Genomic DNA, 26,472 nt, shown 5'->3' with positions numbered 1-26,472 from the left:
CCGTTCTGACCTACTTCTATTCTCTCGCTCTACCTCTTCTCCATTTCTTATCTGATTTCCTTTTCCCTCCTCTCCTCCATCCCCAGTCATCTGCTTCCCTACGTCCCCGTGGCTGCAATTCCAACTCAGACGCCAAATCTGACCTCCGCATCATCCGCTGTACGCCGCCCTGCTTGGCAGTCTGTCAACACTCGACAATTGGGGCTTTTGCCTTTCCACTCGCTTTGTCTTGCCGTCGTTCAACTTTAAAACTTGTTCATAAACCCTATGGGATCCTTCCTCCTGTGCTAGTCTTGGCCGGTTCTGAGACTGTCTTTGATCTCCGTGCGGAGGAGCCGGAGTTCTAATCGCCTCTTTCTTACCAATCTCTCTCTCTCTCCCCGCTGTCCCTTCGCCTCTCGTTATCTCTCTGAAGAAGCGCTCCGGTTTTTTCTTCTTCGTCGATCCGTTTCGTGCGATTGTTGTGCGACATTCTTTTGTGTGCTCAATATTGCACCGTTTCTATTGTTATAGATTACCTCCGCCATCATGGTTCGCTCTCGTGGTAAGTAAAGTTGTGATCGTCTTCGGATACCGGAGAGTTGGACATTTACATTAACCCCTTGCGTTTCGCCGTTGCAGTTCTCTCGTTCATGTCGGCATTGGGCGCCCCGTCCCGAAATCAAAACTCAGCGCAGCATAACCGGGCAGCATCGAGTTCCGCTACATTAAATAAAGCTCCGTCGAGATATGAGACACCATCCCCAGACACAGAGTCGCCCATATTAGAATTCTCGCCGACAGGAACAGCCAGAGCAGAACCACATGGACAACGGCCAGAATCGACGACCTTCTCCCACGATCCCCCGTTCATGAAAGTAGCGGAAGATACCCCTGCAGAATTGCAACCCATCTTCACTTTCTTGAACAGCCATACGAACAAGCTCTACCATGAAGGTTATTTCTTGAAGCTAAATGATTTGGATACACGTAAGTTCCCTGTGCGAATGACCGATTTGATCTAAGAGAGTACTAACCCTATGTGCAGATGGCCGACCTTGTACTGATCGACAGTGGGTAGAATGCTATGCGCAACTTGTTGGAACTGTTCTTTCCCTATGGGATGCCAATGCGCTGGACGCAGCTGGTGGGGATGCAGATGTTCCACCAACATTCATCAATTTGGCTGATGCCTCGATAAGGATGGTGAGTTGTGACCTGTTGTGCGTCGCCGCCTGTTTACTAATTTGTTCTTGTAGATTGAAACATTGCCCACGAGGAATCAGGGTATGCAACCGCTGAAGAATATCTTGAGTGTTTCTTCGGCTGGTCAAAATCGCTACCTTCTACACTTTAATTCATTCCACTCGCTGACACAATGGACGGCGGCAATCCGGCTGGCCATGTTCGAACATACCTCTTTGTACGAGGCGTACACAGGCTCGATCATTGCTGGGAAAGGAAAGAACCTGAACAACATAAAAGCTATCCTGGAGCGTTGTCGGTTCAAACAGGAAGACTGGGCCCGTGTGAGATTCGGAGCAGGTACACCGTGGAGACGGTGCTGGTTCGTCATCTCACCCCCCGATGAGAAGGAAGTCCAAAAGCTGCAAAAGACCATGAAGAAGAAGTCGGCCTATGACCGGGCGCCTCGTCTACTCACAGGAAACATCAAGTTTTACGAGACTAAGAAAACCAAGAAGACGAAGCCTATCGCAACCATCACCAATGCTTACTCGGCTTACGCGATTTACCCCCAGTCAAAGGCTCTCATCGATCAGTCTACCTTGATCAAGATTGAAGGCCAGGTTACAGTTCACTCGCGGCCAGAATCGACCTCGGAAGGGTTCGTCTTTGTTATGCCCGAGGTTCATCCAGCCGTTTCTGGTTTCGAGATGATGCTCCGATTCCTTATCCCTACTTTTGATGTTTTCAACCTCTATGGGCGACCAACGCGCCTCCTCGCGGCAACCAACCACATCAAGAGCATAATGTTTGCATTTCCAAAGAGGCGAAGATATGGATATCTGGATGTCATGGACATTGTCAGTCTGATGCAAACCCCTGGCAGCCACACCTGGAACGAGGCCGAATGGAGGAAGCAGCTCAAGGAGGCCACTATGCGCCGAATGTCAACCGCTAGTAGCCGAACCAGCAGCGTTTCTAGCAAACCTCGTTTCAGGTCTAGCCTTCCTAACCGCTACAGCGCAGTGCGTGGTGGTCCTGCTCAGCGTTATGCTGCCGCTGAGAACCGATCCGATTCCAACCAGTCCCTGGATGATACCATCCCTGAGGCCAGAGGGGACGAGGCTGCGGCTTCTATTCCCTACTCTCGCGGATCGGATGAAACTGGTGGATTATCCGCTCACGACCTACAGACGCAAGAAAGAGAGCGTGCGGAAGCGACTGGCAGCAGTTCTGATACTGTCTGGAAGCAGCATGAGGATACATCTCTGGAACCGGTGGATGAGCACCTTAGAGGTCGTTCACCTTCGCCTGTTGTCAGTCCACCTGCATTCACACATGCGCCGGGAGAAATGCCGGCAGTCAGACCTCAGCCTTCGTCGGATCTCAGAAATGCCAACAACAGAATGTCCAACGCTACCCTTTCACAGCTTGTCGCAGCAGGGCGGATAAACCTCAATGACCAAAACTCCAAGGACTCTTATTCTTCGGAATCCCCGAAATTGGAGACCATCGCTGACCACCAGAATGTCACCAATGAAGGTCCTGCACCTCCCGTGCATGACAACCGGGCTAGCGTGATCAGCACCATTGGCCCTCTGAACGGGGACCGTCTAAGTCTTGACACCACCAAAGCCGTGAAACGGAAGCCTGCCCCTGTGCTCATCAATAGACAAACCGGCGCTGCCACTCCTGTGGGTGAGCCAAGCTACGATGACCTGCGCCACACTGTTGATGAAGATGTCCTCAATCAAATCGGTTCTCAAGAGGCGCTCTCCTACTCTCCTGGTAAGCACAGACAGCAGGATGAAGAGAGCGTTTATGACGATGTGTCCACTACATCGCCCGACTACGCGAGCACCCACGGTTCTATCTACAGCAAACCATCTGTCAAGTCAGTTACTAAGCCAAGAATGGGTGTCAAGAAAACTGTTGGAACAGCACCGCCCCCCAAGGAAATGGTCATCGGCGACGCTCATTACACCCTTGACCAGCAGACGCCTCAACAAAACCCAGATATTCCCGCTGTAGACTTCGGACCTACCTTGACTTACCTGCCTACTACTGGACGACCCAACACTTCGGAAACCTTGAAGAACCCTGGACACCAGAGGACGGACTCCAATGCAACGGAGCGACAGCGGTTTTCTGTTCCAACCCACCCTATGGACCGCCCTCACTCAAGATCCCCGAGCCAGGATGAATACCGACGAAGCATGAGATGGCAACCCGGGATGGCTGCTGGACGACCCACCACTCCTGGAGGTCTCACCCCAGACCAGTACGTGCAGCAGCGGGCTGCGCCCAGTCCATCAAATTATGTTCACCACCGAGCTTCTTCTACCACCCCGCCACCACAAAGACCACTGTCCGGTGACTGGATGGCTCACTCTCGGTCGAACTCAAACATGCCTGGCAGCAGAGATGCCCAGCCCCGACCCCATTCCCGCGGTGCCAACAGCATGATGAGCTTCAACGACGTCTCCTCCCACCTTTCCGCCCGGGAACAGGAGCATGTTGCTCGCATGACCGGCTCATCGTTCTTCAATCTCTCCAGTGATACGTCCAAGCAGCAAGCCCCAGTAAACCCTATGGGCCTTGTCGGTGCGATCGATGCTCGAGAGCGTGAGAAGAAGGGAATCAAGGATGGCATGTCAAACCAAATGGTGCAGCATGCGATTGCCCAGCGCCAGTACCACCAGCAGCAACAGCCCACTCCAGCATACGGCGCTCAGAATGGTGGTTACAGCAGCGTTTACAACATGCCTGCTGGAAACCAAGCCTGGGATGGTCTCAATCAACCATACCGTGCTGATGAGCCCCGACGCAAGTCCTGGTATGGACAATTCCAGGCACAGCCGCAAACCCCCTCCGGTTACCAGCAGAACCAATACTTCAGCCAGCACCCCGGCTATGTTGGCAACGTCAACACGATGCATTCCTAAATCATCACACATTCGCTCTTTTGCTACCTAACCCTATGTTCTTTCTTTTGATATCCTTGTCTACTTTTCCGATCTCCTTTGTTTCCTGCCAGCTCTTAGAAGCTGGCTCAATTCTCATACCCCAAACCGTTTTTGCTTCTCTCATCTTAGTAGACTTTGAACCTGCCCAAACACTCACTTCTTTCTTGTCTCTTTTCTTACTTTATCTGGGGTTTACATTCTGAACGGCAACGGCACTGGCTACACTGCATCACACCAAATGGCGTTGTCAGAAACAGGTCTGGCGCAAAGGCATTTGTTTCTCTTGCTTCATTTTTCATTATGGAATTTTAGCGGCTGGATGGCAGGTTGTTTTTGCTTCTCATTCTACCTTTTGCTTCTGTTTTTCCCCCTATCTATCTTTTTTATCTATTTGCATTTCTAGACCAATCGTTTTACCTTTCGCATGTAAATATCGTCGCATAATATTTTGCTACTGAGTCAAACCAGAATGCTAATTCAGGACACTAGCTTCGTTCTAGCTGTCTCTTGCTCAAAATCTTATTACTTCATCTGTCGCAGAATAATGTAGATCAGACGGGATACCATCATACTCCTGGTGTACCCACAGCCCTATATCTGTAACACTTGACGTTTCTATCTTGAAACCCTTCAACACGTGCCAGTATCCGCACTGTCAAGGATGAAATACCAACAAATCCCGATGAAACATGTTTCATTGAGGGAAAAAAACTGATGATGATGAAAATGCCAAGTTTAACAAAAAAAAAAATGCTAGCTAAAAGAACATGTATGAAAATGTTCATATAGAGACAAGACAGATAAATATACCCGGGAAATAAAAGTAAAATAAAAAACGCCTTATACTGCCAGATAGATCCTCTTCATCTCTCATCCCTCGTCTCGCACTCTGGACGCCTCTCCTACATTGTTGGATTTTCTTTTTTGCTCATGTTTTGGGGGCTTTTTAGGGCTTTTTTTTTTTGATATTGTCAGTTGTGATTTGTTTAGCTTGAGTGCATCTTCTTCACACGGCTGACACCCTCGTAGAGACCGCGGTCGACGGCGGCCGCTACGGTGAGAGTACCACCGATGATGGCGCAGACGCCAGTGAGGAAGCCGGAGAAGGTCTTTGTGCGGGATTCGCGGTTGATGACCTTCATCGGGGAGATGTCGTAGTTGAAGAAGACCCCGGGGATACCGCCCTGGGCGTGCACACGTTCCTTGTGGCCCTCGGCAGCGTCGTCGCCGCCTCTCAGGGATCGCTTGTGCGAGGTCACCGAGTACTGGTGTGTCTCGATGCTGCCCTGGGTTCCGTAGGCGGCGCCGTGAGAGCCGAGCGGTGCCTGGTCGTATGCGGAGTGCACGGCGGAAGAGTACAGCGGGTCCCAGCCCAGAGGGAGATAGGAGGTTGAGACGACCTTGACGAAGTACATGTAGTTGTAGGCTGGTTCTTCGGTGGCCTGTTGAGTGTCGTCGAGGGGGTTGGTGTGGTGGTGGTCAGTCCATTGCCAGCGATCGGAGAGTTCGTCGGGAATCTGGGGGCCGAAGCGGAGCTGGTGAATCTCGTGGGTCATGGTGTGTTTCTCTGCATCGGAGAGGCCGAGGTCGAAGTAGTTTTCGAGATCGTGCGCGTGGATGTTACCGCTGGTGAAGCTGCGGCCGGGGGCGATGTGGAAGTTGCCGATCACCTTGTTTACACGGATGACACCTTCGATGCGGCAGCCTTCTCTGCGCTGGGCGTCGATGCGCTCGGCGTAGCCTTCTCTCTCGCACTGTTCGATGTTCTCGCCTTTGCCGAAGGACCATTGTTTCTGGGCGTAGGCTTCGCGGACTTCGTCGCAGGTGTTGCAGCATCCTTCTTTGATCACGCCGGGGGGCACGGGAGCTCCTCCGCACTCGCCGCAGTAGTTGGGGTCAAGGTGCTTGGCGGCTTCTTGCTGGGAGTGACTAGATATCGCAGAAGAGGGGTTGTCAGCGGTTGGTTCGTAGGGAAGATAGAAAGCTATCCCGGGATGGACTGGGCTTACAGTTCCAAGGCCTGGATGTCAAGGACACGACCGCCGTCTGCCTGCGAGCTCAGGCGCACCTTGTTTACACCATGTGCAACACCAACCTGCTGTTCACCGGAGACATCCATCACATCGAGGGTCAAAAGTTCACAGGGGAGCCGTGGGAAGGTGACGTTGAGATGGATCTCCATCTTCTCTCCTATACAGTTGAGCACATGTCAGCCCTTGTCTCCCACAAGATGCTCAATTGACATCTTATATCCGAAGCATACCTCTTGACTTATCGACAACCAGTTCAGGAAGAACCGCCACACGTCTGTAGTCCATCCATTCTCCCCAAACCAGGTAAAGGACAACGAGCAGCGAGGCTAAGGTGATAATACCACCGGAGGTAGTACGAACGCGAGCATCCTCCACTGTCTTCGCGAACGCATCTAATCTCGTGAATCGCGACTTTGCAGGCATCTCTGCTACAATGCCTCGACGATCATATGGCTTAAGCCGTGGGACTACGTCGAGCTATTAGCGCCCGCAGAGGGGGGGGGGAGGGAGATCTAGAAGTAAACGAAAGAGGTCAATTGAGTTCAATCCATGCGAGATGGAGATTGGGGGATTTGAAAAAGCAGGGATAGGAAGCAAAAAGAGACAGAGGATCAACGAGATACTCACAATAATCGGCTGGCGAGATGTTCGGACAAAGACTTGCGCGTCCCTCGGTGTTTCAATTGCAGTGCCTCTTTTGGCGCAAGCTGTCCTGTTGTATGTATTGTATGTAACGAGGATGTCGCCTTTTTGCACCTGTTGACCTGCATCGGTATTGTGTATTACCGGACATAAACCAGAGGACAGAGTACAGCCTGTGATTGGTGGATCCAATCCGACCCCACTGGGGCTGGCTCCAGATCACGTGCAGCTGCAAGGCATCCACCGCCTTTGTCACGTGGCCGTGCTGCCGCCTAGCGGGAAATGCTTGTCCGGTCAACGTCACTTTTTTGCTCTGCCTTAATTTTCCTTATCATCTTGTACCTCACCCCTCGAGCGCGAGGTTGCGGGCTTTGAAAATTGTTTTACGGTCTCTTCATAGCATCTGAAATACCTTCGTCCTCGTCTTTTTTTCTCTGTCAACGGCGATTTCTTTGTTGTATGCCGACAACGTCAATCTTGAAATACTGAGGCGCGCGGCGCTTTTTCGCCCCGAATTTTTTTTTTCCTTTTTTAACTCTTAATCGCCCAAACAACTCATCCATCTACTCTCGCTCCTCCTCCAAACGCTCACCTCGCTTCAGATTCATAATCTATAAGCAACATGAAGAACGGCAAGGGTTCTCGAGGTCGCTCGAGTGGTACGGATCGCGGGGGAATTCGAAAGCGGGGTGCTCCTACCCGGACCGATCGAGATGGTGATATGGATATGGATGGAGGTGGTCGCGGCCGTGGTGGAAAGAGAGGCAAAAGCGACTCTGGTCGCCCGACACCTGCTGGAAGACGCCAACCCAACCCGGACAGGACCATGAATGCGATCCAAAAGGCGATCACTGGTTCGGACTCTCAGGCCAACATTCGACAAGGCGGTCGAGGCGCTGGTCTGGAACAAGTCTGCATTCGGGGCTGGAAACAGAGCAAGGCAGCATCCAACCGTGATGGCGGTATCGAAAGCCTGATCACTTTCCTGGAGAAAAAACTCAGCCCACCCGACTCGAAATCTGGCCCGCGCGCAAGAATAACAAAGGTATGTGCAACATCAGTATCAGCGGTCACCGACATGAATTCGCAACGTCGTCCTCTCCGGTGTGTTCTCGTTTTCAGGGATGGTAGTCCAGAACGACGATCGACATTCCCTAGGCTTTCTGGCGTTTTCTCCTCTGGGTGACTGCAGTTTTCAAGGTCTCTTACGCCTTGCTAACTTTAACTAGTCGCGCGTTGAAGGCGATTCTTTTATAGCATCTATCCGGCCAGAGTTGCTGGAAAGAATGCTTCAAATCAATGGTTATAGCTTCGCGGGTGCTCCTCTCACGATCGAAGCGTACGGCAAATCCGCGAATGGGATGACAGACCAGCCCATGATCTCGGAAATCGCGCAAAATGGCGGCACGCCATCTACCGCAGATACAAAGTCCAAGATGACTACGATTTTGACCAAGCGTTACTACGAGCAGACGAAACTGCTCGATCTGTCGAAGCTTGGAACCGATCCAGATCTACTGTCGATGGGAATCTTCAACAGCACATCCACCGAATCGAAATTTTTCCCGGCACTCATGAAAGTCTGGGAGATGAATTTCAACAGTTCTGCGACAAGGCGAGAGGCTGTTGAGAGTGTCAGTCTCGCGGACAATCAGCTTGCAAACATCACGGTGGTTACGACACTTGCCCAAACGATCCCTGACCTGAAGAATCTGGACCTTTCAAACAACAACTTCAAGGATGCCCAGGCTTTGATTGGGTGGCGGTGGAAGTTTCGAAACCTGGAATTTCTCGATTTGACGGGCAACGATTTCAGTGCCGACCCAGCCTTCAAAGACACTATGCTCAAGTGGTATCCGAAATTGAGAGTTTTGAATAATGTCGAAGTCCGGACGGAGGAGGAATTGGCCGCGCAGAAAAAGACGCCGATCCCTGTTCAAGCACCATACTTCCACGACGAATCTCAAATCGCGGAAAATTTTGTTAGGGCCTTCTTCGCAGGCTATGACACCAACCGTGACGATCTTTTGAACGGCGTCTACGACACTCATTCCACATTTACGCTTAACGTTAACACAACAGCCCCCAGAGCCCAACAAACTGAGACTGCGGGCTGGGATGCTTACATCAAAAAGAGCAGAAACCTGCTCAAGATCAGCCACCTACCAGCCCGTATGTCTCGTTCATATGTTGGTGCAGAGAAGATTCGGGAGCTATGGAATACACTCCCCAAGACACAGCATCCAGACATGGCGGCACATCCCGAGCAATGGCTCATCGAATGCCACCCAATGCCGGGACTGCCTGACCCATCTGGACAGAGCGGAACTGGTGTTGGCGGACTTCTCATCATGGTGCATGGAAAATTTGATGAGATGATTTCTGGGAAGATCGAAACACGAAGCTTCGACAGAACCTTCATTCTAGGACCCGGTGGTGGAGCTGGAGGCATTAGGGTTATCAGCGACATCCTTTGTCTGCGAGCGTTCGGAGGAAATGAAGCATGGGCCCCGGAAACTCAGCCTGTTCCGCCAGTCCAGGCACCTCAACCAGTTGCTCAACCAGTTGCTCAGCCGGTTGCTCCACCCGCAGCCCCAGAAGGCTATGGTGTGCCAACCCCTGGGAAACCAGAGGCACAGGTTCAGCAGGAGCAGATGGTCATGCAAATGAGCGCCAAGACGAATATGACTCTACAATATTCTGAGATGGCGCTGTCAGGCAATGGCTGGAATATCGAGGTTGCCTTGAAGAACTTTGGGGAATTAAAGGTATGCTTCTTGTGGGATTTGGGGTTATCTCAATATACTAATTTGTGTTAATAGGCGCAAGGAACTCTACCACCAGATGCTTTCCTTCCTGGAACGGTTTAACAAGCCGTTCTTTTCCCATTTACCATCTCGTCTCATAGCCCCAGCGGAGGGGAGGCGGTGGTGTTTTCGAAGAAAGAAGTTCGATTTATCTAGTGCGGTTTGCTATTGCATTGCTTGGGCGAATGGCTGTTACTTTGTTTCTACTGTTGGGCATTCTTGTTCTATTTTTTAACACCCAAATTTCTTTTTTTTAAGCATCTTACAGACGGAATTATCATGGTCATGTCATTATAGAGGGATACAAATATACCAAAGGCAATAAATTCTTCCAAAGAACTCAATCATATTTATGCGGCAAGAAGACACCAACAGGTGAAGTGTAAACTTTTATAGAAAGATCCCATGTATTTAAATAAATAGTATAGATATACGTTTTATTGTTCTATGCTATGAACATAAAATAAATATTCGCTCCCTATAATCTGCTGAAACACCACTGCGCCAACGGCCAACTGCAACTGCCAAGCTGACGTACGCTAACCAGTCGGTACCGCGTCTGTTCATCGGAGCTCATTCAAATGGCCAACTTTCCGCAGAGCTCAACTCGCCAAAGACCTCTTACAGCCCCCTCAATTATTTTTTCCTTTTGCGGGTGCCGGGTGATTTAGGGTTAGGATTGCAGCATGTCTTGTTGGTGATTCAAAGACCTGAATGGAATGTCTGCTACCACTACACCCACGAGCCCCGGCCATGTGCCGCCCAACGGAGAACCGGCCTTGGATTCCTTGGATGCAGGTGAGGGGAAAAAAGACCACCGGATGGTTCCAGCAAGCTCTGAGTGTTTTGCTAATACATGAAAACAAAAGCGGATTACGATCCAATTGACCACCTAAACGCCATCTTCTCCCACCCGTCCACCCTCTCCTCCGTGTCCCGGGTTTCCCAATCCCTCTGTGCCTACGAAGATGAGTTGGACGACGACATCGGCGCGCTGGTGGAGGACCAGGTCACCTCCAACGCAGAGAGCGTTGAGCGCATCCAAACAGCCAAGGCAGACCTGACAGAGCTCTTCAAGAAAATCGACGACGTGCGCGACCGCGCATTGAAGACGGAGCAGGCGATCACGGAGATGACAGCGGATATCAAACAACTCGACAATGCGAAGAAGAACCTTACGCAGTCGATGACGGCCTTGAAGAGACTGCAGATGCTGACAACTGCGTACGACCAACTCCGGGGCCTTAGCAAATCCCGGCAATACCGCGACTGTGCTCAGCTGCTTCAAGCTGTCATCCAGCTCATGGCACACTTTAAGTCGTATCGGTCGATCGATCAGATTGCGATCCTTAGTCGGAATGTGGCGGATATACAACGGGAGTTACTGGAGCAAGTGTGTGAGGATTTCGAGCTGTCGTTCGCCAAGGGAGAAGTCAGTCAGCAGAGGACAATGCTGTCGGAGGGCTGTCTGGTTATGGATTCACTAGGCGAGAGTGCGAGATCGAGACTGGTGACTTGGTATTGTAATTTCCAGTTACGAGAGTACCGACAGGTTTTCAGAAATAACGAGGAGGCCGGTTCCTTGGACAATATCTCTCGGAGGTACTCGTGGTTCCGGCGTATCTTGAAGATCTACGACGAAGAATATGCGAACATCTTTCCTGCATCATGGAGAGTGAACGAGATTTTGGCAAACATTTTCTGTGAAGGTACACGGGAAGACTTCAAGGGCATTCTGTCCCGGTCCGTACGGAACGGCCAGACGATCGATGTCAACCTATTACTCTCATGCCTGCAAGAAACGCTTGATTTTGAACACTCTCTTGAACGTCGTTTTGTCAGCACATCGCGTCCCTCCACCGATACATTTGCCTCCGCAGAGGCTTCCGTCTTTGGACAGGCCATCTCGGAGGCATTTGAACCATACCTGAGCGTATGGGTAGATGCCCAAGACAAACAGCTGGCCGCGTTGATTCCAAAGTACCGGCAACAACCATTGAAGCCCCCAGATGAAGAGTTCGACTCGAACATTGTCATTTCGTCTTCCACGGAGCTTTTCACGTTCTACCGGCTCTCTTTGCAACAATGCGCGAAACTCTCCACCGGAGGCAGTTTGGCCGAATTGGCAAAGTTATTCGCCAAGTATCTTGATCAATATGCACAGCAGGTTCTTCTATATTATATCAGTGAACGACCCACAGGGACTACTCCCTCCAAAGTGCCATCCTTGGAAGACCTCATCTTGGTGCTCAATACCGCGGACTACTGCTACACAACCTGTAACCAACTGGAGGAAAAGATCAAGGGCAGGTTGGACAAGAATCTGAAGCAGAGCGTGGATCTTCAAAGCCAGGCAGATTCTTTCATGGGTCTTGCATCTGCTGCCGTCCGGGGTCTCGTACGGATAGTAGAAGTTGATATAGAGCCCTGCTGGCGGGAGATGCGCAACACTCCTTGGAATCGACTCGAGGCCGTTAGCGATCAAAGCTCTTACGTGGGAGAGCTCTTGTCTAAGACGAAAGAAAAGTCTTCTGAAATTTTACAAATGTTGCATAAGCAGCAGTACGCTCGAGCATTTGCCGACCATCTTGTGGAGCTGGTATCCAGTCTTTTTATCACCAACATCTTCCAATGTAAACCAGTCTCAGAGACTGGGGCAGAACAGGTAACGTTGCTCTCCAAAAACTTGGTTATAACGTCTCATTGACACCTTTCAGATGCTTTTGGACTCATACACCCTGAAAACCGGCCTTTCATCCCTACTACCAGCCCCAGCCCCAGCAGGCTTCGTGAAGCGAGTCAACAACAGCTTTTCCAAAATCGAAGGTCTCCTCAAGACCGTCCAGGTTCAACCATCACCACCGGAGGCTCTTGTGCAGGCGTATCTTCTGCATATCGCGGACCGAAACAACGCCAACTTCCGCAAAATCCTCGAGCTCAAGGGCGTTCGCAGCCGACAAGAACAAAACCATCTGGTGGAATTATTCCAGATCCACCGTGCCTCGGACCGTCACGCACCTAATCTCCAGGAGAACAACCCCGTTCTTTCTGCCATGCAAACCTCCGCCGCTTCAACATCAGGCTCTGTCTCTGGGGGCCTGGGGCTCGGTACAGCCGCCGCATCTATCGGTGCCTCCAATCTTCCCACCCGGTTCGACCCAACCATGCTTGGCTCGGCCATTATCTCCGCTGCCAAAGACGGAGTTGACCGATTCGGAAACCCTAGTCTCGGCAGCGGTCCAGCGAGCACGTCTGGAGCCACGTCCCCAGCTTCTGGAACAGCAGGGCTAGGCAGCAATGCTCAAAGCGGAGAAAGCAGCTCGTCAGGGAACCTCAATGAAAACCTGAAGAACATTGGCAAGTTCTTCCGTCGTGATCTAGGTGGATTTGGTGGGAGGTTCGGGAGAGGGGGTGAAGATGGGAATTGATCGTAGATTGTGATGAATGTCCTGGTGACAGATATTGCGATCATTCCTTCTCTTTGCTTTTATTTTTATTTTTTATTTTTATTTCTACGTTTTTCCCTATACCTTTTGATTTAGTGTGGTGGGATGTTTTTGAGGCATAATGTACTGGAGTAGGATATACCTCAATATGTCAGATCTCGACTCAAATGAGAGATATTCGGGTCAAGACTATTTTTTCTTATTATTTTCTTATTTCCTATTCCTAGATTCGTAGCCATCTGGTATTCCTGACTGTCTAAAACCGTTTCACTTGGATACTAGAAATGATCATAGACTTGAACTTGGTTCGATCATCCATGACGGCCAACGTGGGTGAAGAGCTAGGGAGAAGACAAGAACCAAGTAAGCTTTACTTGCTTGGTCTATGACTGCACGGTAAAGAAATTGTCTTGAATGGCAAGTCTTACTCTTTGAAAAGCTGCTTTAGACCAACTCGAGTTACATGACATATCAGAATGGTTATTGAATTTGAATTTCTTTGATGTGAAGCTATGTAGAACAGAAACAAGATAGCAGCGTACTACGGCTGTACATGCAAAAAGAACTACATAGCGCTCCACGGGCGTAAGGCCTACGGAGTCAACCTACGACATCCAAGGATGTAGTTGAGAAAGATCCTGAGAAAACTGTTAGCAATCTTGATCCAAGAATTGCAGAAGCAGAAGAGGCATGTGCGAAAGATGAATTGGGGTGAGGCGTCAGCAAAAAATTAGAGTGTTTGTTGTTGCTATTTTTGATCTTCAAAGCATTCCCATGAACGCTACGAGTTAAAAATTGTATAATCATCCGCCAAAGTGTGATGTGATGGGCTCGAGGGGGAATAGTGAAATGAAAAAAATGAAAAAATAATAACTCACCATTTGGATCATCAGACAATGGAACGTAGCTACGTTCCATATCTAGATGAAGAATATCCCAATGCTTGGTTACCATGATAATCATTTTCATTTTCCCAATCATGATGGGTCATAGAAATCTAATACATGGCAGTCGTAATCCGTTCAATAACTGGACGATACGCTTAGTCGAAGAGACCGAAGCCCATGTCTTCATCGGACTCCTCAGCCTCCTCCTGCTTGGCCTCAGCGGCGGGGGCAGCGTCGCCAGAGGGAGCGGCGGCAACGGGAGCGGCAGAGGCGTAAGCGTCAGGGTTGGCGATACGGTCCTTGAGCTCCTCAATCTCGGGCCAGCTGACTTCAGTCTCGATGGCAACAGCCAAGACCTTCTTGTATCCGTTGACAAGAGAGTGCATGACGGAGGGCAGAGTGGGGTAGTTGGCGGCCAAAGAGACGGTAGCAATGGTCTTGATGGCGGAGGTGAAGGCATCCAAGAGCTGAGACTCCTCGATGTCAAGGACACCAGCGCTGAAGGTCTGACCGTCCTGGTAGACCTGGGAGATGGTCATACCGTAGGTGAAGGGAGAGATGTTCAGCATGTTGAGCAAGGTGGCCTCGGAGGGACCGACCTTGGTACCGGCCTCAACGAGCTTCAGGTCGGACACAATTTCAATGGTACCACGAGCAATCTTGGTGGGGACACCGAGAGCCTGGAAGAAAGAGGTCTTACCCGGTTCCATACCGGTGTTACCAGCGGGGACGTAGACGTCAGCGGGGGCAACGGCACCGGCACGAGCGGGAGCAGCGACACGGTTGGCAAGAATCTTCTCCTTGATGGCCTTAAGGTCACCGTTGGTGAAGATGAAACCAACGTTGCCTGTTTAGCTATTAGTAAACGGTTCTCGGACAAATTTTTTGCTTCCAATTGCAAGCAAGACGGCGTCTACTAACCTCTGACGTGAGGCATCAGCTTCTCGTACTCGGGGTTCTCGGCGACGAAACCCTTGAGGGCACGGCGAACCTAAGACAATCAAGTCAGACATTGTTGTGTATATGAAATTGAGCTCAAAGAGACTTACCATAGTGTTCTTACCCATCAGGACGACACCCTCACCACGGAGACTCAGACGAATCTCGTGCATCTGCTGAGAGCTGACATTGTCGACACCGACGATGAAGACAGTGCTGTACTGGTCGAGAAGGCTCTTGAGCTTCTCGAAGTAAGCGGTCTTGCTGGCTGACTTGCTGCCCCCCATTTCTCCTTATTTCGCTGAAGATAGGATGTTTAAGGGCAACGGAAATTTAGTTGACTTGATGGTTGTCCGAATTAAATCGCGACGTTGATGTTCAAGGAAAGAAGAATTCCGCGCGGCCGCAAATTTTGGGAAAATGTTCTTGTGGCTTCGCCTAACTAGCCGATCACGTGGACTCCGCCCGCCGCTCTAGTCGGATCTGCGCAAAAAGTTACGATAGAGAGGACCTTTAGATATAACTACATGGTTTAATTGTTATGGCCAATGAGATTTCTTAAGGCCGTATCGCTTGCTATCCCATCCTCGTACTTCTGACAGAACTTTTTCCGTGGCCAAGTCAGATCCCCAACACTAGTCTACTATCGCAGCTTCTGGTCAAGTTCTAGTTACACTCCAACCACCATGAGCTTCCAACATCCATTCCATTGCGTCCGGTTCATCAAGAGACAGCAAAGTGGCGCACAGAATCTGCTGGTTGCCACAGCTGGACCAAAGATTTATTCTTTTGCTGCGGAGAGTGGGCAGCGACTCGCTGTTTGGCCACAAGATGTAGAGCCAAGCAAAGAAGACAGCTCCAAAGACATTGGCACAGAAGCCAGTCCTGAAGATCAAACACCACCAGAGAAGAAGATCAAAGTTACTCCATCCACAGATCAGACAGCTGGAGAAGATCCGAAGTCGACAAGTCAAGAATCCAAAAAGCCCAAGACCCCCGCCTGGTCGAGCATCCCTCTACTGATCGCTTCCTCTGATGGGAAGCACGTCGTGGCTCTCACATCAGAAGACAAGTGTCTTCGTGTTTTCGCGGTAGGGAGGGACGGGTCCCTCCAGCAATTGAGCGAAAGGTAAGAAACCCCGAAATCCCCAAAATTATACAATGCTCATGTGACATATAGAGTCATGCCGAAGCGGCCGTCTGCCATTGTATTTGCTTGCAATGACAGCACGATCTTGTCCGGCGATAAGTTTGGTGATGTTTACTCGCTGCCGCTGATCCCCAGCGAAACACCAGCAACTAAAACACCCAACCCGGCAAAGACATACCAGCCCAAGGCAACAACTCTTACTGTGCATACTAAGCGGAATCTGGCTGCATTGGAACAGCAGATTCTCCATTCTAACCAGAATGCGAGCACTGTAGCAGAAAAGGCCGGTCCGGATTTCGAATGCGATTTGATTCTCGGCCATGTGTCACTGCTCACGGATGTGGCCTATGTATCCCTTTCATTGGAAACGGGTGCCAAACGCACATACGTCTTGACTGCGGATCGGGATGAGCATATTCGTGTATCCCGCGGGCCTCCTCAGGCACATGTCATTGAAAATTACTGTTTCGGCCACAATTCATTCATAAGCAAACTTTGTATTCCCCAATGGGAGCCAGAGCTTCTCATCTCTGGCGGTGGTGACAACTTCTTGCTGGTTTGGAAGTGGTCGGAGGGCCAAATCTTACAGAAGGTTCCGCTAGTAGAGGAGACATCCCAGACAGAAGTCATTGTTCGTGGGATCTGGGCAGTGCCGTTCGCTGAATCGACAAAGTCGGAGAGCCTGAAGGTCATTCTCGTCGCACTTGAAGGGTAAGTCCAAACCTGCACATTGAAATTTTATTTCCAACAGGGCTAACATATCATATCAGGTCTTCGCAACTCCTTTCGTATACCCTACAATCAGACGGTACATTGAAACCCCAGGGTTCTATCCAGGTTTCTGGAAATGCTCTCGATGTCACAGGCGTCGAAAGAAATGGCACGATTATGGTTTCCGTCGATGGTGTTCGCGAGGCTGGATCAACCCAACACTGGAGAGCCAGTCCTGCTTCATCTCAAGCCCTTATTGAATCATACCGTGCAAAGCTGAGTTCGGAGGGCTTGGAATGGGAACCTACCAACGACCCAGCTACTTCTAGAATCAATTCTGAGGGCACATCGGAATTGACAGCAGCAGCTGAGGACAAGAAGCGGAATGAGCTGAATGAATCTTTGTATGCACTGGGGAATCTCAGAAAGAAGGCGGGTGCAGAGGATGCATAGGGCAAAAATATTGTAATTTAGGGCCAGATATCAAACCAATTATGTAAATAAAGAAATCATGCAAGCATAATTTCTTTTTATTCAGACTATGTAAAAATGTCCATCTTACGTTGTCAGCACCGATGGATGAGCCGAAACCAGTAAATCTCACTGCATACTAGAGCGGCCCCGCAATTGCCCGAGGCAGCTCGACGTGTCGATGCCGCCCCTCCTCGCAAGGTACTTTTCTTCTACAACACCCACTGATATTTTCCTCCCCCGTCAAAATGCAAGAACAATTCGAGCCTTTGAAGAACGATCTTCTGCTTAGAGCCGCAAGAGGTATTTGATCATGATTTGTCATGACGCCGGCCGTCGTCGGAGTGACTGATGTAATTGCAGGCGAGAAAGTGCAGCGTCCGCCGATATGGGTTATGCGACAGGGTGAGTTACCAATCGATCTTGTTTCTGATAGATCATTCTCTTGCCTCATTGTTAAAGTCGGTAATCTAACACTTAGTGATTTCTTAAGCGGGACGCTACCTTCCTGAGTACCACGAAGCGAAAGGTGGTCGCGATTTCTTCGAATGCTGCCGGGACCCGGAAGTTGCATCAACCATCACCATCCAACCTGTGGAACGGTATGCCGGTCTGATCGATGCTGCCATTATCTTCTCGGATATCCTGGTCATTCCCCAGGCTATGGGAATGGTTGTTGAGATGGTCGATAAGAAGGGCCCTCACTTCCCCGAGCCATTGAAGTCGCCGGACGACGGGCAATATGAGAAAGTGATGCAAAAGGAGGTGGATGTTAAGGCGGAGCTTGATTACGTTTACAAAGCCATCACGCTCACCCGGCATAAGCTGAAGGGCCGTGTGCCTCTGATTGGATTCTGCGGTGCCCCATGGACCTTGCTGTGCTATATGGTTGAAGGCGGCGGTAGCAAGATGTTTGTTCAGTCTAAGACCTGGGTTTACAAGTACCCTAAGGAATCTCAGGCACTTTTGCAGAAGATTGCAGAGATCTGTGTGGAATACCTTGCTCTCCAGGTCGCCTCGGGTGCCCAGCTGGTCCAAGTCTTCGATTCTTGGGCTGGTGAACTCTCTCCCTCATCATTCAAGTCGTTCTCGCTTCCATACCTGCGCCACATCTCTGCAAACCTGCCCAAGAGATTGAGAGAGATGGGATTGGAGCCGGTGCCAATGACAGTCTTTGCCAAGGGAGCGTGGTATGCTCTCGAGGACCTTTGCGAGTCGGGCTACAACGTTGTCGGCCTTGACTGGCTACACGACCCTGCAGAGGCTATGCGGATTGCCAAGGGCCGAGTGACTATCCAAGGAAATGCCGATCCAGGTGTGCTCTACGGCGGTAGACCTGCCATTGCTGAAGCCGTCGAAAATATGGTCCAGGGATTCCAGAAAGGCAAGCAAGGATGGATCGCTAACTTGGGACATGGTAATTAACTCCCACCATTACTTTTATATATAACCGAAGCTAATTCTGGCAGGTGTCACTCCTTTCGTTAAGCCGGATGACCTCAAGTTCTTCTTCGAAGAGATCCACCGGTTGACCTTGTCTTGAGGCCGTTGATATGCGACGATAATGTATCCACTGCCCTAAAAAAGTGTTCTCATTATGCAAATATTAATCGAATCATATCATCTGTCTACACGTCTGGTTTTCATGTTTTCTAGACGGAGATATCCTCGTTCCTATATATGTGAAACGTTTCAATCAGTCTTGGTTATAGCGAAAAGTGAGGTTTCATGAAATAGACAAGAAGGGCAAAATAAAATAAGAAAAGACTCACCAAAGCTCTGGCTTTTCCTTGATAAACTTCTCCATGATCTGCTTGCACTCCGCATTATCCAAAACAATCACTTCCTTGCCTCGGCTCCGCAGGTATTCCTCGCCACCCATAAAGTTCTTGTTCTCTCCAACAACGACCCGCTTCACCTTGTATAGGATACAGGCACCAGTGCACATGTCGCAGGGCGAGAGGGTGGTGTACATGGTAGCACCTTCGTAGGCCGAAGCGGGCAGACGACCGGAGTTTTCGAGGGCGGACATCTCAGCCTACATCCATATGTAAGCATGGTTTCAAACGGGGATATCAATTGACTGACATGCAGAGTCGCACTCCCTTTCTGAACGCGCATATTGTGACCAACCCCGAGAAGCTTTCCGTCCTTCGAGACCAGAGCTGCGCCTATGGGCACACCACCTTCAGCGCCACCTTTCTTTGCCTGCTCCACGGCAGCGATAAAGCCTGGATCTTGCTCCATATTCAGAGATGGCAGTGTATAATTGACTGGGTACTCTGTAATGAGAAAATGAAGAAGTTGAAATTGTAATGAATTGTATTATATCAGTAGTATTTACTGAATCAGCCAAAGTAGTCTGATATCTAATTCACACGATAACGCAGAGATAATGCCCGCCATCATTATTATCGGCATGGCCCGCTCGCAGCCGAAATGGAGGCTTCATTTTGCCCTGATGTGGAGAAAAATCAAGCGTTGCTGAGCAAAAATTGGAGGGCGTTTTTTGCCCTCGGGATTTCCCCTCAATCGCTTATCGATAAGGCAAATATCAGCCTTGTTGCCACCTTCTGCCTGAGGCAAAAAGTAGTAAGAAAACTTTGAATGCTGTACCTGAAGTTAACAGCTGATGGCAAATTGTTGAAATTTAACCATTCATTTCAATATCACCAATTTATAATCCATTAAAAGATACCTGAGAGTGCCACAGATCATGATTATCAAGCTCTTATGCCTGTAATTCGTTGTATAGACTCCGTAATATGATGGAAGTTGATGGAAGATTTCCCCCCATTGAATACACACGGTAACCACCCTGTAATGGCTGGGCGATTACCACTCCAATTCCTAAGGACTGCCATAGTGGAACTGTGGTACAGAGCCAGTAATTACAAAACCACTGCCTACTGTGGAAGGGCTGAGAAGGCGTTGGAAGGCGATCGAAGTGCATCGAAGGGCAACGCTCGGGCCATCGAACCTCTGGACAAGGCAAAAGATACGGAATTGGATGTATGTCAGCCTGGAGAGGTTTCACTGATTTCAGTGGCTTTGGGGCGTATATTCAGTGAGATTTTTTCCTTGAAAACCAGATCCTTTTCCTCTGGTGCTTTTGTTTCTTCTTGCTGCTCTCATTTCTTTCTATCAAAAGAAACAGCGGTGTTTTGTTACCGTCATATCTCCGGTAATAAATTACCTGGATCTTGAAAGACTTGGCGAGAAATAGCCTTTGTGGGTGCCTGACTCTGCGTATTGGCTTTACATACGGCCCCTTCCCCTTACCGTACAGTAAGCAGCCGCCTGTCGCCGCTCCTGTTGTTCTTCTGATAGTCGAAACTAACCTTCAGATCCTTTTTTTTCCTTTCTCATCGTCAAGTCCCACCTTGAGTCCTCCGGAAACGAGGCACTACCTACTAGACTCTTCTATTTCCTTTCTATCGATATCCTCATACCCCTCCATCCTTGTGCCTTTCGTACCGTCTGGAAATCGGGGCAAATTTTTCTCTCTTTCTTTTGCTTTTTCCACCCTGTCTCTTTTTTGTTCAAAATTTAGTTTAGACAGAGGTCACAATGGTTAAGGAGACAAAGTTCTACGACCTGCTTGGGGTGAGTAGCCTTTTTTTATCATCATCAATGCGAGTGCTGTGTTGGATCGGTGAACTGACAAATGTCGATTAGGTCGACCCCTCGGCAAGTGAGGCCCAACTTAAGACGGCCTACAAGAAGGGTGCCCTCAAGTACCACCCTGGTACGTTACTCCCGAGATATACTGCTGAATAGAGTATTTCGTGATGGTTTTGGGGGGTTCATTCGTGCTGACGGGCCGCATTACATAGACAAGAACACAAACAACCCAGAGGCTGCTGAGAAGTTCAAGGAAATGTCTCACGCCTACGAGATCCTGTCCGACCCCGACAAGCGCGGCATGTACGACCAACTCGGTGAGGAAGGTCTCGAGGGTGGTGCCGGTGGTGGCATGGGTGCCGAGGACCTCTTCGCTCAGTTCTTCGGTGGCGGCGGAGGTGCTTTCGGAGGCATGTTCGGCGGTGGCATGCGCGACCAAGGCCCCAAGAAGGCCCGTACCATCCACCACGTTCACAAGGTCAACTTGGAGGATATCTACCGCGGCAAGGTCTCGAAATTGGCCCTGCAAAAGTCCGTCATCTGCCCTGGCTGCGATGGCCGCGGTGGTAAGGAGGGAGCTGTCAAGTCGTGTACCGGCTGTAACGGTTCCGGTATGAAGACCATGATGCGCCAGATGGGTCCCATGATCCAGCGCTTCCAGACTGTCTGCTCCGACTGTAACGGTGAGGGAGAGAGCATCCGCGAGAAGGACCGCTGCAAGCGCTGCAGCGGTAAGAAGACCACCGTTGAGCGCAAGGTGCTCCACGTCCACGTCGACAAGGGTGTCAAGAACGGCCACAAGATCGAGTTCCGTGGTGAGGGTGACCAGATGCCCGGTGTTATGTCCGGAGACGTCGTGTTTGAGATCGAGCAGAAGCCCCACCCCCGATTCCAGCGCAAGGAAGACGATCTCTTCTACCAGGCTGAGATTGATCTCCTCACTGCTCTCGGCGGTGGTTCCCTCAGCATTGAGCACCTTGATGACCGCTGGTTGACCGTCACCATTGCCCCTGGTGAAGTTATCACACCTGGTACGTTTGCAATTTCTTGAAAAAGTTTCCAGTACAAAGCTTACAATTGTTCTATAGGTGCCATCAAGATCGTCAAGGGCCAGGGTATGCCTTCGTTCCGCCACCACGACTACGGCAACCTTTACATCCAGTTCGACGTCAAGTTCCCCGAGAAGGACCAGCTCCAGAACCTCAACCTTTTGGAGCAGGTTCTGCCACCCCGTATGGAGCAGGCCAAGCCCCCAGCTGATGCCATGGTTGAGGACTTTGACCTCGAGGATGTTGACGGAAGCGAGTACTCTCAAGCACGCGCACACGGCGCTGCTAGTGCCATGGATGAGGATGATGATGATGTTCCTCCTGGAGCTGAGAGGGTGCAGTGTGCTTCGCAGTAAACGGGGATGGTTCTATTATGAGGTTGATGCAGATGATGTGCTAGGGCACTAATGAAATTCGCTTATGATACCACGCGAGGGGGTTTCAGCCCTGGTGCTGCTTAGGTTTTCTTTTGCTTTTCTCAATGATTTGCTCTGCGATGGCGTTCGCTTTGAAGATTTGGAAGACGACAATGGAGATTTCTTTTTTCTTTGTTCTTTTTTATCACCCCCGTTTACTTGCCATCATACTTTGATTCCCTTGCATAATATTCTCTTGACCTTTTGTTACATGGGAATGGAGTGTCGATTCGGGGGATATGATGAGATGGATGAGACCATGTCGGGAACGAGTCGGCCTTTTCTTTTATTCTCTTTTCATTTTTTTGACTTCGGGTGTGATCATGGTGGGATATGTCATAGCGACATTTATAGACTCGAACTTGGGTATTGATTTCTCCAAGTTAAAGACAGAGAATTCACAATTCCCAAGCACTATTTCTGCGTACTGTAGTATGCTCAGACATCCATGCCAATGTATAATTTTTAATAGTCACGTAAGAGACATGCAAATCTGACTCGAGTGAGTATATCTTGAAAGACTACCAGCATAAACAAAACAACATGTTTCCACCCCAACCAGACCGGACAACTCCAACCGGGTCCTCCATGATCTCCATAAACACCCACAACATCTTCGTCTCCATCACAGGCCATCCCCGCACTCCCCACGAACCCCTCGTCATCATCATCCCCGGCGCCGACGTCACAACTTCCTACCCAGCCCTCACCAAACACGTCTCTCTATTCGCCCGGATAAGCCGGCCCTATCAAACCAGCAGCCATAACTACAGCAATAGAGCTGCATACACTACACCAAAACGCACAGATCCTACCACACGTACCACTTGTGTTAGTCGGGCATCCGTACGGAGGGATCACCGCGCGCGAATATCTCCATCTGTACACAGATGACGTCGTGAGGATGGTACTTTGCCAAACCCTCGAAGTGAAAGCAACGATTCAACGCCCAAGCACTAGGGGAAGCAAACCACTAAGCGTGATATGGTGTAACAGCGCGCGAGACTACGAACGGATCTACGCCAAAGGTGTGGAAGCGGGATATGTGTGGCACGCATGAACAGAAAGCGTTTTGGGATTTGCTGAATAGATGGGATGAGACTTACTTTGAGATCAAGGAGAAGCAGTTATTGTCAAAAAAAATGCATTATGTGCATGTTGGGGATTGTGGATATCAGGTTCATCTTATATAGTGTTGAAATATTGATTCTATGAAGACTAGTAATGATAATCACCTTTTTGGCTAAGCAGGATAATCTCAACAGGTTATGAGCCTACATCACTGGTTTAGGTATTCTGCTTCCCTGAGGGACTGAGTTACATGCTGTGTCCCCAATCAAATCCAGTCATTGACTATTTTAGAGGCGGTAATCTTTTCCCGCGAACCAAAGAAAATGAAAAGGGAGGGCTTAGTGATTTGCCCTCACTACAAGAGTTAAAGCAGAGATTGAGAAGTACTATCTTCAAGAAAACAAGGGGCGTGTTGAAATATTCATTCCATAAAGATTAATCATGGTGATCACCTTTGTAGTCGAACAGGATAATCTCAACATATAGCCTGATGTTGTGGTGGGTGAGATTCAGTGGTTTTTTTACTGATATAAAACTCTTTGTTTACTTGACATTTATATACCATTGAATAGAAATGATTGTCAATATCAAATAGCCCAACACACTGTGTAATGGTTTATCCACGTCTCCGCACCGGCTATTCAGCAACCGAGGCCATATATATCGCGGGGTTATCATCAAGAATACATAGACCTTAAGAAACTTGTAAATACACATATCAGCAATACATCATTCAATTAGACACGACCATACAGTATAAAAATGCCCATCAAAACCTCTACCCTCGCCCACTGGGCCTCCACGCTCGAATACCAGCACATCCCCGACCCCGTCCTCCAACGCACCAAAGACCTCTTCCTAGACTGGCTGGGCTGTACAATCGCAGGCCGCCACCATCCCGCCGTAGCCGCGATCGCCAAGTTCGCGCAGCAGATGGGACCCGGTATGGGGAGGAGCGAGCTTGTGGACGAGGAGCTGGGCGGGACGAGTGCGGCGTTCGCGGCGTTGGTGAACGGGGCTTCGTCGCATGTGGTTGAGCAGGATGATTTGCATAATAGGAGTATTATGCATCCTGTATGTTTTATTCCCACCCACACGCGGAATTCATGCTGGAGATTGTGTGAAAACCAGTCTTTGTTTATGCATTCTGTCCACGACACTGATGGACCGTGAGAAGACAATGCTTGCTGGACTTGGAATACCCTCTCCCCAAGCTCTATTAGATTTCCATATAACTTGACCTGTTTGGTTTTTAGAATGTGTTGGGGTGGGGATTGAAGCTAATGTGTTGTGGTGTAGGCGACGGTGATATTCCCGGCAGCGTTGGCGGTTGCGCAGGATCGGGGGTTGAATGGGGAAGAGTTCATCACTACTTGTGTGGTTGGATATGAAGTTGGATGTCGGGTTGGGGAGTTTTTAGGGAAGAGTCATTACGAGGTTTCTAACCTATACTCTGTCTACATTATACAAGCTGACTATGATGGAAGCGCTTCCATTCCACCGCGACAGGAGGAGTAATTGGCGTCGCAGCCACAACAGCCCGTCTCCTCCATCTCGACGCCACAGGCATACTATCCGCCATGGGAACCGCAGGAACCCAAGCAGCAGGGTTATGGCAATTTCTCCTCGACGCAACGCATTCCAAGCAGGTGCATACAGGGAAAGCATGCTTTGACGGGGTATTCGCCGCCTACGCAGCCCAGGCGGGACTGTTAGGTCCCCAGGATATCCTCGAGGGACAACGGGGGATGGGAATTGCCCTAGTACCTGGCGAAACGAAGCCCAGTGCCATCGATGCCGATCTAGGCGTTGACTGGGCGGTGTTGGGGAGTAGTTTTAAATGGCACGCGTCGTGCCGACACACGCATCCGAGCGTGGATGCGTTGATCAAATTGATGGAAAAGAATGGGGTGCAGTTTGAGGATATTGAATCTGTCATCACGAGAACGTATTCTGCTGCGTTTGGGGTGCTGGGGTTATCTGGACGAGGGGAGACGGTGCATCAGAGTAAATTCAACATGGGATTTGTACTTGCCGTGACGGCGAAAAGGGGACAAGCGATGATAACGGATTTCACCGAGGAAGCGCTGCACGATGTCTCGCTGAGGGAGTTTCAGGATCGCGTGCGGATGGAGCTGGATGAAGAGATTGATGCGAGGTTTCCTGAAAAGTGGCAGGGAGCGGTGATAGTGACGACCAAATCGGGGGAGAAGTATGAGGAGTTTGTGGAGTATTTGAAGGGGGATCCACAGAATCCGCTGAGCAGGTATATATGCCTATACTAGCCTAGGAGGATGAGATGCTGACATTGGTAGGTCTGAAATTGAAACAAAAACAAGGTCGCTTGCACAGTATGGAGGGGTGAAGGATATGGACCGAGTTGAGAAGCTGATCCAGCGAGCACGGAGGATTGAGAAAGAAAGCGACCTGAATGGATTCACATTATCATAGTCATGCGCCGCCAGCAAGTCGATGCATACAGCATTCTTGGGAGGAGTGCATATACAGCCTACCACCCAGTAGCATATCCCATGATCCAATCCAGCTGCTCGCATATCGCGTATAAGCAAAATTATTACATCACGCCAAATCAGCAGTCTGGCCAAAGTCAGTTATCAATAAGAACAATAATAAGAACTCTATATAAGAATAAATCCACGAGGGCCGAGCTTGGATTGCAGGTTGTCAGAAAACAACCACGCGACAAGATCGATGACGTGATTTTGATCTGGATGGTGTTAGAGTGGAGCCCCGTGCATATGTAGGTATGCAGTTAGTGATACAGGGTGTGTGAGAGGCTGCGGCCACTAGGCAGGCTGGAGGTGGCCTGTTTGGGATGCTGCTTGCATACACGAACGATGGGGAATGAGTCTATTTTGGTCACTTGACAGTATACATATATTGACGTGGTACAAACGTCTATCAAAATATACTCTTGTCTACCATCATTTTATTTCAGTCTAGAATTAGATGGATCTTTCCGTGCTCAAACCTATCCAACAAATTACACGTGGGTCGGCATAACTTATTTTCCTCGGAGTGCGGCTTTCACCATCAGCCTGGGTGATGGCGTGTTCTGCCGCTATTTCCATTGGC

General features: G+C 49.7%; 11 protein-coding genes across 11 annotated transcripts; 8 read left to right on the top strand and 3 right to left on the bottom strand.

Moving 5' to 3' along the window:
* Positions 1-528: 528 nt before the first annotated feature.
* On the top strand, positions 529-4,109 carry ASPWEDRAFT_49617 (PH domain protein; the record flags this gene model as incomplete). Its single annotated transcript, XM_040837301.1, has 4 exons — positions 529-544; positions 622-969; positions 1,028-1,185; positions 1,239-4,109. The coding sequence occupies 4 exons, from the start codon at positions 529-531 to the stop codon at positions 4,107-4,109; spliced, it is 3,393 nt and encodes a 1,130-aa protein (XP_040693383.1).
* A 719-nt stretch (positions 4,110-4,828) lies between these two features.
* On the bottom strand, positions 4,829-6,807 carry ASPWEDRAFT_151061 (retrograde cargo receptor ERV46). Its single transcript, XM_040829594.1, has 3 exons — positions 6,394-6,807; positions 6,140-6,320; positions 4,829-6,059 (listed from the first exon to the last, which is right to left on the bottom strand). The coding sequence occupies exons 1-3, from the start codon at positions 6,584-6,586 to the stop codon at positions 5,117-5,119; spliced, it is 1,317 nt and encodes a 438-aa protein (XP_040693382.1). The 5' UTR covers positions 6,587-6,807; the 3' UTR covers positions 4,829-5,116.
* A 322-nt stretch (positions 6,808-7,129) lies between these two features.
* Positions 7,130-9,971, top strand: ASPWEDRAFT_37539 (mRNA export factor mexA). The gene is made up of 3 exons (XM_040834708.1): positions 7,130-7,850; positions 8,035-9,573; positions 9,628-9,971. The coding sequence occupies exons 1-3, from the start codon at positions 7,428-7,430 to the stop codon at positions 9,673-9,675; spliced, it is 2,010 nt and encodes a 669-aa protein (XP_040693381.1). The 5' UTR covers positions 7,130-7,427; the 3' UTR covers positions 9,676-9,971.
* A 360-nt stretch (positions 9,972-10,331) lies between these two features.
* ASPWEDRAFT_169536 (putative GARP complex subunit Vps53) lies at positions 10,332-13,040 on the top strand (the record flags this gene model as incomplete). The annotated part of the gene is made up of 3 exons (XM_040830475.1): positions 10,332-10,410; positions 10,482-12,277; positions 12,330-13,040. 3 exons carry the CDS (start codon positions 10,332-10,334, stop codon positions 13,038-13,040), a joined length of 2,586 nt encoding a protein of 861 aa, XP_040693380.1.
* Positions 13,041-14,100: 1,060 nt separating this feature from the next.
* ASPWEDRAFT_49614 (60S ribosomal protein uL10) lies at positions 14,101-15,171 on the bottom strand (the record flags this gene model as incomplete). Its single annotated transcript, XM_040837300.1, has 3 exons — positions 14,101-14,792; positions 14,867-14,936; positions 14,995-15,171. The coding sequence occupies 3 exons, from the start codon at positions 15,169-15,171 to the stop codon at positions 14,101-14,103; spliced, it is 939 nt and encodes a 312-aa protein (XP_040693379.1).
* Positions 15,172-15,413: 242 nt separating this feature from the next.
* Positions 15,414-17,323, top strand: trm82 (putative tRNA methyltransferase). Its single transcript, XM_040829252.1, has 3 exons — positions 15,414-16,013; positions 16,065-16,745; positions 16,805-17,323. Exons 1-3 carry the CDS (start codon positions 15,571-15,573, stop codon positions 17,196-17,198), a joined length of 1,518 nt encoding a protein of 505 aa, XP_040693378.1. The 5' UTR covers positions 15,414-15,570; the 3' UTR covers positions 17,199-17,323.
* A 141-nt stretch (positions 17,324-17,464) lies between these two features.
* ASPWEDRAFT_169533 (uroporphyrinogen decarboxylase HEM12) lies at positions 17,465-18,759 on the top strand (the record flags this gene model as incomplete). The annotated part of the gene is made up of 4 exons (XM_040830474.1): positions 17,465-17,519; positions 17,580-17,621; positions 17,710-18,633; positions 18,686-18,759. The coding sequence occupies 4 exons, from the start codon at positions 17,465-17,467 to the stop codon at positions 18,757-18,759; spliced, it is 1,095 nt and encodes a 364-aa protein (XP_040693377.1).
* ASPWEDRAFT_388851 (cytosine deaminase) lies at positions 18,755-19,559 on the bottom strand. Its single transcript, XM_040834983.1, has 3 exons — positions 19,305-19,559; positions 18,989-19,254; positions 18,755-18,890 (listed from the first exon to the last, which is right to left on the bottom strand). The coding sequence occupies exons 1-3, from the start codon at positions 19,461-19,463 to the stop codon at positions 18,869-18,871; spliced, it is 447 nt and encodes a 148-aa protein (XP_040693376.1). The 5' UTR covers positions 19,464-19,559; the 3' UTR covers positions 18,755-18,868.
* Positions 19,560-20,786: 1,227 nt separating this feature from the next.
* Positions 20,787-22,245, top strand: ASPWEDRAFT_49611 (type I HSP40 co-chaperone YDJ1; the record flags this gene model as incomplete). Its single annotated transcript, XM_040837299.1, has 4 exons — positions 20,787-20,822; positions 20,895-20,964; positions 21,053-21,871; positions 21,929-22,245. 4 exons carry the CDS (start codon positions 20,787-20,789, stop codon positions 22,243-22,245), a joined length of 1,242 nt encoding a protein of 413 aa, XP_040693375.1.
* Positions 22,246-23,970: 1,725 nt separating this feature from the next.
* On the top strand, positions 23,971-26,297 carry ASPWEDRAFT_181071 (MmgE/PrpD family protein). Its single transcript, XM_040831860.1, has 4 exons — positions 23,971-24,450; positions 24,676-24,813; positions 24,864-25,642; positions 25,692-26,297. Exons 1-4 carry the CDS (start codon positions 24,139-24,141, stop codon positions 25,825-25,827), a joined length of 1,365 nt encoding a protein of 454 aa, XP_040693374.1. The 5' UTR covers positions 23,971-24,138; the 3' UTR covers positions 25,828-26,297.
* On the top strand, positions 25,689-26,298 carry ASPWEDRAFT_37529 (uncharacterized protein). Its single transcript, XM_040834707.1, has one exon. It carries the CDS (start codon positions 25,830-25,832, stop codon positions 26,139-26,141), a length of 312 nt encoding a protein of 103 aa, XP_040693373.1. The 5' UTR covers positions 25,689-25,829; the 3' UTR covers positions 26,142-26,298.
* Positions 26,299-26,472: the final 174 nt, after the last annotated feature.

The sequence above is a fragment of the Aspergillus wentii genome (genome assembly GCF_001890725.1).
Source record: "Aspergillus wentii DTO 134E9 unplaced genomic scaffold ASPWEscaffold_2, whole genome shotgun sequence".
NCBI classification, from domain to species: domain Eukaryota; kingdom Fungi; phylum Ascomycota; class Eurotiomycetes; order Eurotiales; family Aspergillaceae; genus Aspergillus; species Aspergillus wentii.
This window is presented reverse-complemented; position numbering and strand designations above follow the sequence as displayed.